This window comes from Cyprinodon tularosa, unplaced genomic scaffold (genome assembly GCF_016077235.1).
Source record: "Cyprinodon tularosa strain WSP-4 unplaced genomic scaffold, ASM1607723v1 ctg71, whole genome shotgun sequence".
Lineage (NCBI taxonomy): Eukaryota > Metazoa > Chordata > Actinopteri > Cyprinodontiformes > Cyprinodontidae > Cyprinodon > Cyprinodon tularosa.
Genome location: NW_024039463.1, coordinates 1,206,740 through 1,219,777, shown reverse-complemented (window position 1 = coordinate 1,219,777; position 13,038 = coordinate 1,206,740). Strand labels below are relative to the sequence as shown.

The window sequence follows — 13,038 nt, the reverse complement described above, 5'->3', positions numbered from 1 at the left end:
TGTTTACAATAATCACCTATTCTCTCCAGTTTTAGGAGGAACAGCATTTAAAGAATGGCATAGAGCTGGGGTAAAAGCTGTCAAAAATCTGTTTAAGGATGGAATACTTATGTCTGCGGCTCAGTTAGAAAAAGAATATGGAATCCCCTTAAAAACCAACTACTTCAGATATTTTCAGATTCGAGACTTTGTAAAAAAGACATTCCTTTCATCTTTAGAATCATCGCAGAGTGAGTGGATAGATGAATTATTAGATATGAATCCGACTATGAAGGGGACAATTTCTATGCTCTACACTAATATTCAAAGGATGACTTCCCCATCCCTCGACCATATAAAAAGAAAATGGGAAGAAGAACTAGGGCTAAACATCACAAATAATGAATGGAGGTGGGCGGTAGAATACATTCATTCTTCATCAGTGTGTGTTAGACATGGATTAACACAATTTAAATTGGTACATAGGCTTCATTTCACCAGAGATAAACTGGCAAGAATGTTTCAGGGAGCCGATCCGACTTGCCCGATATGCAAACAGGTGCCAGCCAACACATCCCATATGTTTTGGTCCTGCCCCAAACTCAAAGAATTCTGGATTGAAATCTTTAAAACTTTCTCATCTGTCTTCAGGAAAGATATTGAACCGGTCCCTCTGGTGGCCATTTTTGGTGTGGCACCGGGGGGGATAGAATTAACGACAGCTCAACAGAAGGCAATGGCATTTTCTTCGCTGTTGGCCAGGAGATTGATTTTATTTAATTGGGTAAAGGCAGCACCACCGACATATAAACGATGGATAGAGGAGGTAATGGCACACCTAAAGCTGGAACATCTTCGATATACGTCACAGGGTACCATTAAGAAATATTTCCAGATTTGGCAACCTTTTATTTCCTATTTTGAATCCGAGGTTCAATCTGCTTCAGCATAATCAGCATTTTCCCTTTTTTATTTTTTATTTTGCGGAATTATTATTATTATGATTGTTATTCATACTAATGTTTTTGGTTTCCAACCCATGGATGTCTGGAAGATGGGTTATATGTGCGGGTGTAGTAATTGTCTTGTTGATAGTTTTTTTTTTTTTTTTTTTTTGATGTCGTTGTGATGTAATTATGGAGTCTTTTAGTTTTGTTTTGTTTTGTAAGCCCTGGATGGGGTGTTTGTTGCTTTAATATGAAAAACTAATAAAAAACAATTTGATTATTATTGTTGCCATATGACCAAGTTGTTCAGTAGGATGAGTTCTCAAATTAGAGTTGCAGTTTCCTTTTGGTACTATATTCAACCTTAAACCTGTGTGAGGTTTAAGGTTTTTATAGTAAAGTGCTCGACAAGTGGTGTAGAAATTGTAGATGGTTCTACACATCAATATATCAGGTAGATTCTGAAAGTTACAAGGTTCTTTAAAATGACTATTAAAATTATACTGAAATGTAGTGATACTAGAAAATCTTATTTGTATTTTTGAATACTAAATTATTTTTAAAAGTGAGTACTTCAGTATTTACTTGAGTAGATGTTTGACTGAGTAAGTTTTACTTGTAGTCAAGTAAGATTTGACTACAGGTATCAATAATTTTACTCAAGTACTACTGTTGAGTACTTTATCCACTGCTGAATATGTGAAGCACACAGAAAGAAGAAGTTTTTTGACTCGTGTTTTGGATGCTGCTGTGCAGTGCACTGTTGTTTTCTCCTTTCAGCCAAGATTGGGGATTTTTCAGAGTTCCCAGCTGGAAAAACAACAAACCCACTAAAATAAAAATTCCAGCTAGCAAAGTTTGAGCATGCCAAGGAATTGTGTGTTTAATTTCCAATGTAACTGCAATGTACAAAAATCTAACACATAAACTTTAATTAATTCTTTTCAAAAAAGGAACAAAAACAAATAAATGAGGTTGTTTTGATGATATCCATGTCAAACTGTATTCCCTTGGTCACAGGTTGTCAGTTTGATTACAGTTCTGGACCTGCTCTGGGAAAGGGAACGAAGGGGCTCTCTGGTACATGTAGAACTGTTTAAAAGTGCAGTAGAGTGAAAATGGATAGTTGAGTAGATGCGTTTTTTGGGAGGGGTTCAGCTAGATGTGGCTAGAAATAATAAAAAAAATGTTTTCTTTTTACTATTTAACAAGCATATCCAGGGTTTCATACGACATTTTATTTCGCAAGACCATCATGCCCATTTTACACACATTTGATTTACATGTGTTTGACACGTCTAATGCTCTTTTTGTCATACTCATTTTAATGTGTACTAAACATGCTTATTCACATTTATATGTGAAATTTAAATACTTTTTGTATTTTTTTTAATCATAAGGAAATTATAAACCTTGACAGCTCAGCTTCACAGAATTTCTTTTATATTATCGCAAACTATCATAGTAAATGTGGTTATGGACAGTTTGTGTTTCTTCTTTTTCGTTTGATTTTGGCTTTTAAACTGTGATGCAAAGAACGTTGAGAAAAGATGAAAGCTGAAAATCAGGAGGTGTGATTTTTTTCGTTGCTCTCTTGAGAGAGAGTAAGAGAGGGCGACCCTGAATGTGCCACCAGGGAGCTGACTTACTGGGGCAAAATCCAAAATGAGCCACAGCAAGGACAAGCAACCCTCCACCCAGCAGCAAAATCATCAAACTTTTAATGACTTGGACTATTACCCCCAGTGAGCTAGTTTAATGGCATCCAGAGGACATCACCAGACAAGGCTTACTAGGTTACACCAACATTTGCACTAAATAAAAACTAATGAGACATCTGCACCTTTCAACCATCAATTGCTTTAAAACAGATTAAAAACATTAAAAGGATAGGTAGGGTTCATGTACGGGGACACTGGATTGGTTTTTAGGCCCTCTGATTCTACACACAGCAAAGATTTTCTTTAATTCATAAACTAAATAAGGATTTCTGTAGGATTGTATCTGATTTGGAATTAATTTATGCTTGGTCTTTGAGGACAATATACACGTTTCTGAAAGAAACGGCTGAAAACATTGTGCTGATTTCTTTTGTTGGTCTCAGTAGATTATAAATAAAAGATATTCAAGAGAATAACACAATGTTGTGCAGGTTGGTTCTTATCTAGCATTCATTTGCAATCAGCATGTGAACAAAAGTAATACATTTGCTGATTTGACCCATTTGTTTTCCAAGACCCCAACTTTATCTGTGTAAGTAGTGTGCATAGAGAAGGAATGGGCTATTGTTTGACACTTTCACAAAAAATGGTTTTATTAATATATGAATTTAGGTCTATCGGAACAAAGGTGGCAGTCGGCTATGGCATTGATGCAGTTTTATTTACTTGATACAATATCTCGTATACAAAAAGAATATTGTACAAATGGCCTACTTAAGAATTTCTTATTTTTAAATTGTTGGATAAAAAAGTTAAAAACAGAGATCTAAGCTGTCTTCAGACACTGGAAACTTCATGCAAATATCCCCCCACCCCCCAATGCCCTAGGGAGATGGCACTGTGTTCTTTATGCCCCACAGCAAAAAAGAAAAAGCGATGTGAACACATACATCACTTAATACCAAAGCTTTATTTTAGCACAGTAGCCTATTGTCATGGCTGACTTTCTGCTGTGCCAGCTAAAATTACCTAAATGTGAGCCGAATTGCCTGCGCTGTGCTGATTAAACACCGAGACATTTAAATCTGATGAAAATACTAGCCTTTTAGAGCACATTAATAAGCGATCTCCTTTTCCCACATCCTATTTTATATGGAACAACACAGGAAAGTGTCTGCACTTTCCCTGTACAGACTCACTGTGCAATAAATGGATCAGCAGAGGAGCTAATTGGCTTCCTCAGCAATTAGATACCGACCTGCTTTCCTGCAACATGATCCCCTTCCTGTTTGCTTCGACATGTCACAGGTGTGTGCATAAAGTGTACAAACTAAAGCCAGGTGTTACACTGATAATTGGGCCACATTGTGGATTCACTGCTCATTAGAGCTGGGCGATATGGCGATATATATCGTGAGGACGAGAGAAACATGTCTATCGTGACCTTTCTCCTCTATTTTTTCTATCGTGATAAACTTCTTTATTATTATTATTACTGCTAATATACATTTTAATATAATCTGTTAATATAACATTTTGCGTTTTTGCTATGCAAACTCTAAGTGTATATAACGAAAAAAAAAAGACAATAAAAAGATAATGTGTAGAGAACGTGGTTTTGCGACACTACACCGCTTTACGTCACGCGGCTTTGCACCATACGTTTGCGACATTACTGATGGAGAGAGCCCGTGAAATTTCTTTCTGGCTTGAAAAAAAATTAATGATGGACACCCAAGAAGATTTTACCGTTAAAGCGGAGCTGCCTGGCTTATATGCTAGTTGTCGGGCTGAAGTGGAGAGAGAGGTACGCAGTGGTGCGACGCATTATGCGTTGACTACGGACATGTGGATGAGTAGAGCAACACAGCCTTATATGAGTCTCACCATCCTTATCACGGACTGGACCCTCCGCGCTCGGTGTCTACAGACCGTGTACTTTCCTGAGGACCACACCGGAGTGATGCTCGCCCAAGGTATGAGCCTGACATTGCTATGCACTTTTGTACGTTCGCTAGTTTTACTATTATTGGTTTTACTAATATGCTTACACCAATGAACTGTGTGCTTTTACAGCATACGCATCCATTACTGGACCTCACTGATATTATAATTTATTCTGAAGGGGGGAAAAGTGAAGGCTACTGCACCTGTGAGTGTTGTGTTTACACACAAAGGTGCTGTAGCATTCACTTTTTCCCCTTTAGAGTAAATCATACTGTGTGTATTAGTGTGTACTGTTTGTTATAGTTTGTTGTATAGTACTGTTGTGTTCCATGTTTTTAAACTGTGCAGCACGTTTCTCTTGTGACTGCTGAAAAATAAAGAGAACAACTGAAACACCCATAATTGTGGTACAGGTCGTATGATGGATCACATTTTTAACTACACTGACACTCCTATCCAGTAGAACATGTGGGCATTTTAATTAATGTATTACCAGTGCAGACACATTTCTTCTTAAATAGGCGAGGCGCCTCCTAGTGGAAAACAAGGTAAGTGAAAGACAAGAGAAAAAACTGGCCTTGGAATTTTATAAAATGTCAATAACAAATGAATATCAAATGATTAATTACTGCAGCGCAATAGCCAAGATTCTATACTGTTCACTGTCATGGCCGCAAATTGCATAACTGGTGTTCTTGGTTTGGGGTTGGGATTCTCATATTAGGAAACAAGATGATGGGTAAAAAATAGGCGATGAAAGATTTTTTTCAACCCTGTCCATCTGACGGACTATGAAAACATAAAATGCAACATCAGTTGTGGTATATCGTGATATATATCGTTATCGTGATATAAAATAATCCATATCGTGATATAGTATTTTTTCCATATCGCCCAGCCCTACTGCTCATCATTGCAATGAGCATCTTGGTCAGAGGAGAAAGATACTGTAGTAAAATACATCATGGGCTTCTAGTGGGTCTGTTTCATTTACCTACTGTACAAAAAAGTATGTATTTATTTTACATGGTGTACAAGCAGCAGTTAATTGTCTGCTATCTTTAATATGAAAAAAAGTGAAATAAAATTGAGCATAATGTTCCTGCTATAGATATTCAAACATTCCTGTTGTTAGGCAGCGTGTTGCTGTTTAGGATTTTATATTCATCATGAGTAGACAAGAGAGAATTCCAGCGTTCTCCTCTCTTGTGGCTAGCCAGAGGCGATTTAGCCAAGACAAAGATGGGTGCTGTGTGTCCTTCTGACCCCACCCTGCAAATGAGAGGGTGCTGTGCTACAGTGGCTGCTCCTAATTGCTACCAAATAGCTTCAGACCCATAAGAGTTGCAGTGAAAATGGGGCCCAGTTATGCCGCCGGGACCTGGGGGACGAGCCCTACAGAGGACCCACAGTTCACTCCTATGCCATGAGGCCCCCTCTGCAGTGCAGCACTACTGCTGCCTCATCAAGTTCTCCCGTTGAAATTGCAGGGTGGCAGGGAAACGAGTCTGTAAATATGGCCACACTGACAATGAAATGTCAAGGTCCCTGTTCAGCTGGCTGGGACTTTGGGGAGGGAGATTTGTCTGGTTAGATACACCATGACAGCTCCTGAAATCTAGTCCAAGGCAGTGAGGCACACTAAAGATAACCGACTTTCAGTCAGCAAATAAAGATGCAGATCATCCTACCAAACAAGTTAATAGAAAAATAAAAGTCTTAATTTCTCCCCAAGCATACCTAAATAGGAACATGTAAGTAAATTTTAAAAACAGTGCTAACACATCACGGGATAATCTGCATCTAGATTCATTTAATTAAGCTAGAATAGGACCAGAAATTAATCTGTTAAACTGCACCAACTGATTTCCAGTTTAACTGGTCCTCGGAAGTCAGTAGCTCTCTGATCAGCATACATACAATGTGTTCCTGCTAACAGCTTAAAATAAGCCATTTTCTGGTTGACAAGACTGTTAATAAGTTAAGAAGACTAAAAATTAGACATATTCAATATCACTTATTTTAAAAAAGATGTCTGAGGAAGCAAACGTAGGTAATGAGTTCCGTGAAAGTTAAAAAAAAACAATCCACTGGACTTGGTTTCCAAGATTTGAAGACGTTTCGCTCCCCCTCCAGGAAGCTTTCTTAACGACCGACCTTCAGAATCATAGACAGGTTTTAGATATTACAGGCTAACAATCGAACCAAACGACCCACTCGTCAGTTTCAATTTGCATGTTTCCAAGCAATACAAGGCCTTGCCTATATAAAGACTCAAACTCACTGATCCAGACATTTGAATTGAGAAAGCTTCCTGGAGGGGAAGCGAAACGTCTTCAAATCTTGGAAACCAAGTCCAGTGGATTGTTTTTTAAACTTTTACGGAAAGACTATGACCTGGATGACTGAGAATCTTCATCAGCATAGGTAATGGGGTATTTAAAAGGAAATTCTATTTTCTACAACTTGTCAGGACAAGGAGAACATGTCTGTAATTCAGATTGGATGACAGTGGGACTTTAAGCAGACACTAAAAAGCTTAACAGACTATAGCAAAGCTGATGCTTTTTATCCTACATAGGTAACAACCTCAATTTGCCTAGGAATGCTGTTGCAATCTACATTTGTAACAGACGAAAATATACAAACCAGTTTATTAGGATGGCACACTCACAATACTGTTTACTTATATACTGTAAGATGCTAAATACACTTTAAAATGTCCACCCTAATCCTCTTGAAAATGTTCCTAAAACTGTGACTAAAGTGAATGTTATCTCAGACAATGTCATTGCTTTTGCTATAAATAGCTGATTTTTAATTTTATTTTTTATTCAACCTTGATTTTGCCAGGGATAATTCGTTTGGGACTCTAAATGTCTTTTGCATACAGGTCCTAGCCACCAGATGATCTATCAATCACGAAGGCAGAGGGAAAATAATGGTAACCATTTTTATACCATCTATCGTTCTTAAAGAAAAATAACAATTGTCCGAATTCTGTATCGGCAAGTTACAGTGGCACAACAAAAAGAAATCAAAACTATGAAACAAAGTTTACACTGATGTATTTATAGTATAAGCTTCAAGTATCAGTATCAACTGTAATTTCAATAAATCTTTCTACTGATTCCGAATGTATAGATCAATCCATGAAGACAGGTTGTTTGATTTCTGAAAATGAGACCGAAACACCAATCATAACACCTCCAATGCTGTGAATTTTCTCCTAAAAAAAACCTCTACAATATGTATAAAGCATAAATCTGTCAAGATCATGCATTTTAAAAAAGGTTCATAGTATTTAGGTATTTTAATGAGGCATAGTTTTATTCTTTTCCCCTAACCCTGCCAAATAGATCATGTTTGATACCGAGAGATCCAAGAACTTCTGAATAATTGTGTTTGGAGATCAGCCCTTGTGTTCTCATTTGCAGCTAATAGTCGCTAAGCGTTATTGCTTTAAAATTAATTTAAGATTTTTTTTTTTAACCCTCTTGTCAGGCTAGTTAAGATGCATTGTATTTAAGCCATTAAACAGCTCGTAGGATCCTGAAAAGATATTAAAACTCTCTTTAGCAAAAAAGAAAAACAGCAGATTAGCAATGACAGGTGTCTGAGAACCTGAGAAGGATTTATTTATCAGCACCTTCTGTGGAACACCTGATTCTACATTTGTGAGCCAGAAGGTGTGATAAATACACTCACCTTTCCATTTGACAATTTGAAATTACACAGAATTCTTTTTTGGTCACTAATTTGAATAAATCACATTTATTAATAAGCATGGGTTCATACAGAGAAGGTTTTTCTTTTCCAAATATGGTGGAAATATTTTATTCCACATAGATACATATAGAAAGTGACATATTGGTCTTTCCCAACTTACCTGCCTGTTCCTCTCATCCATAATTCGGGTAATCTGTATCTTCTTCCGCCCCATGGCTGTGTCTTTTTCGGTCTTGCAGACACGTCAACAGTATCAATACAGCACGCTTTCTTGCCCCACTCCCCTAGAACATTGTGCAGCAGTATCTCTTTTTGTGGGCTCTGTTTCACTCTCCTCAGTATAATCTATTCTCTTCAGCACACCGTAATCTGAAAGACAGAAGAAAAGCAAAATGTTAACCCGACAATTAACTCAGTAGCTAATCTAATGCACCACTAGACTCTGTGTTCTGTTCTCAGGCAAAATGGGAATACTTAGACTCACATACTATTATCAATTGTGCTGATGTACTTTACTCTCACTTATGAAAGTCAATAGTATATATTCAATAGTGGGAAGCAGCAGCAAAATCCAACAAACCTTTTTATTGCAAAAGCATTATAGGATAACAGATCATTTTCTTTAGTATGTAAAGAAAATGATCTAATGAGGACTGTGCTGTCTTGAGGGAAAAGCACGTTGGTGGAGTCAGACAAGTGTGAAAAAATACAGGAAGGCAAGTGTGCGGTGGCCGCCATCCTTTTTAAAGCTGTTCTGCTCAGGAACCCAAAATGCTTTAAATAGAACACAAATGCAAATTCTGCTAAATTCTGACTAGTGTTTGTAACTTTAAATATATTTTCTTGGGAATTAGCTAAAATAGATGTAATGGCAAATTTGATAATACTCCTTGCTGCAAATAGCCAGGGTGTGAAAACTATTGCACTGCAACAGGTCACTGTTATCAATGTCAACTTGATTAAAAATGTTTTCAAGTTACTAGCAGCTTGTTTTATTATGCAGACAAATGCAAACTCTACCCACACAGAACTATGATTTATAAGCCAGCTAATATTAGCTTTTTATGGTTATATAGGTTTAAACTGAGATGAAACAACAAAAAAGACCACCAGTACTGCACAATTACCACTACTACATTAGGTTTATTTATTCTGTATGTTGTATCTTTTTGTTTCTAAAAATGAATAATACATGAATAAAAAAGGTAAAAAACAAATCAAAATGTTGTTATAGTTCAGCAGTAGCAGGAATTAAAGCAGTTTCTTGAGCCATTAGGCTTTTTGCTGGGTAAAACCCATGACCAAACCCTACTGTAATAAACAATACAGCAGATCGTCTGTAAACACTTGACCCAGGACTCAAATTGAGTTAACTAAACCAGCTCCAGATCATCCATCAGTAAAATCTATGTTTTAATGCTTTCTAATCACTGACCATTGATTTGCTCTTAAAATGATTATGAACTTAATTCCTGTTCAGTACTTACATTAGGGTAGTGCAATCTCTAAGGTTGGAAGATAATCCAGTAGAGATAAGGAAACTGGGGATATAATCTCACAGGAGAATGTAACCTGGCCAGTTTAGGGTACGATGCCCCAGGGAACATCTAACGATGCCCTTTTTCTGCTCCTGAGCAAAAAGATAGCGTCCACTCCCTCGAGGCACATCCATCACTTCCACCTGGCATATAGATACTGTCCCAACAACTATCTTCCATATAGTATGAAAACAAATGTGGAAAGCTTAACAACTCCGGCCATAAGACGCAGTCAGCATTTGTACGGAGAGGGAGACGGGGGCTGAACTGGAAGGGAAAACGAAAATGACCAGTTCCAGTCACACACGGTCATTATGGGTTACAGATGAACGGGCATTATGGTGTCTGGCTGTCTGAATCAGGGCTCCACTATAGGGAAAACTTCCCTGAGATCACCTTGCTAACTACCCACACACTCTGCAGTTGGAGCCAAGGAAAAGGAACTGCATGAACCCCCACAAAGAATTTCATCAAACCACATCACAACAGACCAGGAAAAAATGACAATGTTTTTCTTCTCTTACCACTTCAAACATGTAGACTGAAAGAGCCATGTCTAAATCAGGGGAAGTCTGTGAATGTCTGGTCCCTTACAAAAAAAACAAAAAAAAAAAACATGTATATCCCAGGTACTTAGTTCATGTAAAAAAAGGAAATATATAAATAATTGCGTGTGGATTCATTCTGTTTGTCTATTCTTTGTCTCTTCAGCATTAAATATAATGTTTAGGCAATTCAGTTTGGACATATAAGTTGATCTGAACACTGAAAGTTTTGGTATTTGTGTGGGTAAAACCCAAGTGGACCTACGAAGTTTAAAAAAAACCTATTAAACTGGTGTTAAATTTCCATTTCTATTTTATTTTTTTCCAAGATACAATGCTAGATTTATGAAAACATTCTCTTATAAAGAGAACATCGTAAGAAATATATAATTTAAGAAATCAAAATATAACCTTAATCTACAAATTTCAGCATTTCTTCAGTTCTGAGTTCACATCTGTCCTTAGTAATGATTATTATACAATCATGTCCAGGACAAATAGGATTTTTCTGATTTCTCCAGATTTCCATTGTTGGAAAAACATATTGTGAAAGGCAACAAGGGTGAGATTTTCTTAAGGTATCAATAAAGAGAAAACAACAAAAATCTAAACCATTTACTAGTAATAATAGGAGTAGAGTGTTGCTCATAAGGTGGAATTTTATCCAAAATCTATACTAAGAACAGAATAGCTGCTGGTCAAGGAGGCGGAGAGCAACACTGAAGAAGTAGCAAGAATTGCTAAGAAGAAATGACTGTGGTCTCCAAATGTCTAGATTAGGAAGCGGGGTAAAAAGACAGAATTTTCTCCTTTCAGTAAAAGATGTGTGTAGCTGGCAGAAATTTCTCATAAACTTTTGGTAAAACGTGTTATAGTCAAAACTTACAGGCCATATCTCCCAATTTGTGTGTTTGGCATGAAAAACAATACTGAATGAATAATGCAAAATGAACACTCATCTCTGAGTGAAACATCAGGCTATGTGGAATAAAATTTTTGGATTATTTTTCCTTTAAAACTGGGATATTTTCAATGGTCAGTTGGATTGTAAGGGATACAAGTCATATTATTTGTTGAAGAAGTGTTGAAATGATCTTTCCTTTCCTTTATCATTTCAACAGGGCCATTCACCCTCTGGATGGGCACTAAAAAGGAATTAAAGGTCAGTCCCACAAACAAAACTTTGACAAAGGTTTAGTAAAAGAAAAAAAAAAAAAAACACTTTAAAAAATCCTACATTTTTGGAACCCTTGTTATTCTCCTGTCTTTATGCGATGAGGCTCTCAGTGCTTGCCATTTCAAATCCGAAAGCGTAGCAGATAGGGTCCAGACATGCAGCCCACATGCACAGATGTGGGCTGACAAACCTAAAGAGTCTTCAAACTGCAGGTGTGCCATAATTCCAACTGTAGTCTGCAGTTGTCAAAGCTAATCAAAATATAGAGCAGGTTGCTAAAAACACTGAATATTTCCCTTTCCGAAAGTAGGATATCAAGATATTTTATATGTTTTATATCTTATATATTTATTTTTGATTGCTCTTCTGCAAAATCTTATTTTGATGCAAATAATATTATTTACATTTTCCATTTTTGTTATATTATATGTGATGTATTCTAAACTCAAAAGTCAGAACATTCCTATAACAAAAGAAATTGTTTCAAATTTCCCACATTTTCCCAATTTCAACTAAAATATGCACTCCATGTGGCCAAATGATAGAATACTGTTAATAATAGAATAACAGTTTAGAAAGAACCCCATTTTAAGATGTTAGATGCTTTGTTGTTAAGGATGTAATCATGAATGGAACAAACAATCTAAGCAATTGATGCTCTAGGAAGCCGTTTACCTGAATTTGCAGTCATATTGTTTTCAACCAAACAGTGGCAAAAAATCTTATTCTTGGAACAAAGTAATTCTGGGATTAAAGGGGGTCATAGAATGCAAAACTGAGCTTACATTGTCATAGATGAATAACAATAGTTCAGTGGGTGAAATGGCCACACAGAGAAGTTCAAACCCCTTTGACCTTTCTCTCCAAATCTCAAAATTCTAAACTTCCACCATAAAACGGGCAAATCCAAACAAACCCCCGAATTGACAATAGTTCGGGGATGTTGCCTTATTTGGTTCTGGCCTGTACTTTTTTTCACGGCCTGAAATTGACATATAGACCAGCCCACTGGTTCACGGCCCAAGAACATAAATAGAGGTAGATGTAAGACACCAGTTTAGCTGTTTAGCCTACAGTTGGGTTTACTTCTAGAAGAATTATAAAGAAGGCAGTTTATCAATTGAAAATGAGCCAGAACCACGGGCGTAAATGCAGTGTTCCAGGCTGCACAGAAAAAGGGGAACATTTTCACAGTCTTCCCAAGGATCCAAAGACTTGACAGGCATGGGTAACTTTTGTCTATCAGAAGATCCCTGCAAAGTTTGATGCTCAGCTGTTCATGTGCTCTAATCATTTTACTGAAGGCAGCTTTCAAAATGTTGGACAGTAGTAGTAGGATTTGCTTTGAATTTTATGGAAACGGGGGACTGTTCCGACCGCACCAGACATTCGAACCGGGCCCTCAGCTCCGGGGCTGATCCGGGAACTGGACGGGGGAAGGGAGCCAGCAGCAGCGGGGGACGAAGCAACCAAATCCAACCTAGTGAGGGGGAAGCACTGGGCCGCCGGTGTCCT

At 37.3% G+C, this 13,038-nt stretch overlaps 1 protein-coding gene across 8 annotated transcripts in view; it reads right to left on the bottom strand.

The window, feature by feature from the left end:
• The window catches only part of mef2aa (myocyte enhancer factor 2aa), a 95,304-nt gene that overhangs the window by 57,227 nt on the left and 25,039 nt on the right, over window positions 1-13,038 (bottom strand). For 7 of the 8 annotated variants that reach the window (XM_038268748.1, XM_038268746.1, XM_038268752.1 and 4 more), the window contains exon 2: window positions 8,424-8,632. In XM_038268748.1, coding sequence (XP_038124676.1) covers window positions 8,424-8,477 — 54 coding nt within the window. In that variant the 5' untranslated portion in view covers window positions 8,478-8,632. Of the gene's footprint in view, window positions 1-8,423; window positions 8,633-9,750; window positions 9,994-13,038 lie in introns of those variants that run through there. The other variant, XM_038268749.1, reaches the window with a different exon arrangement.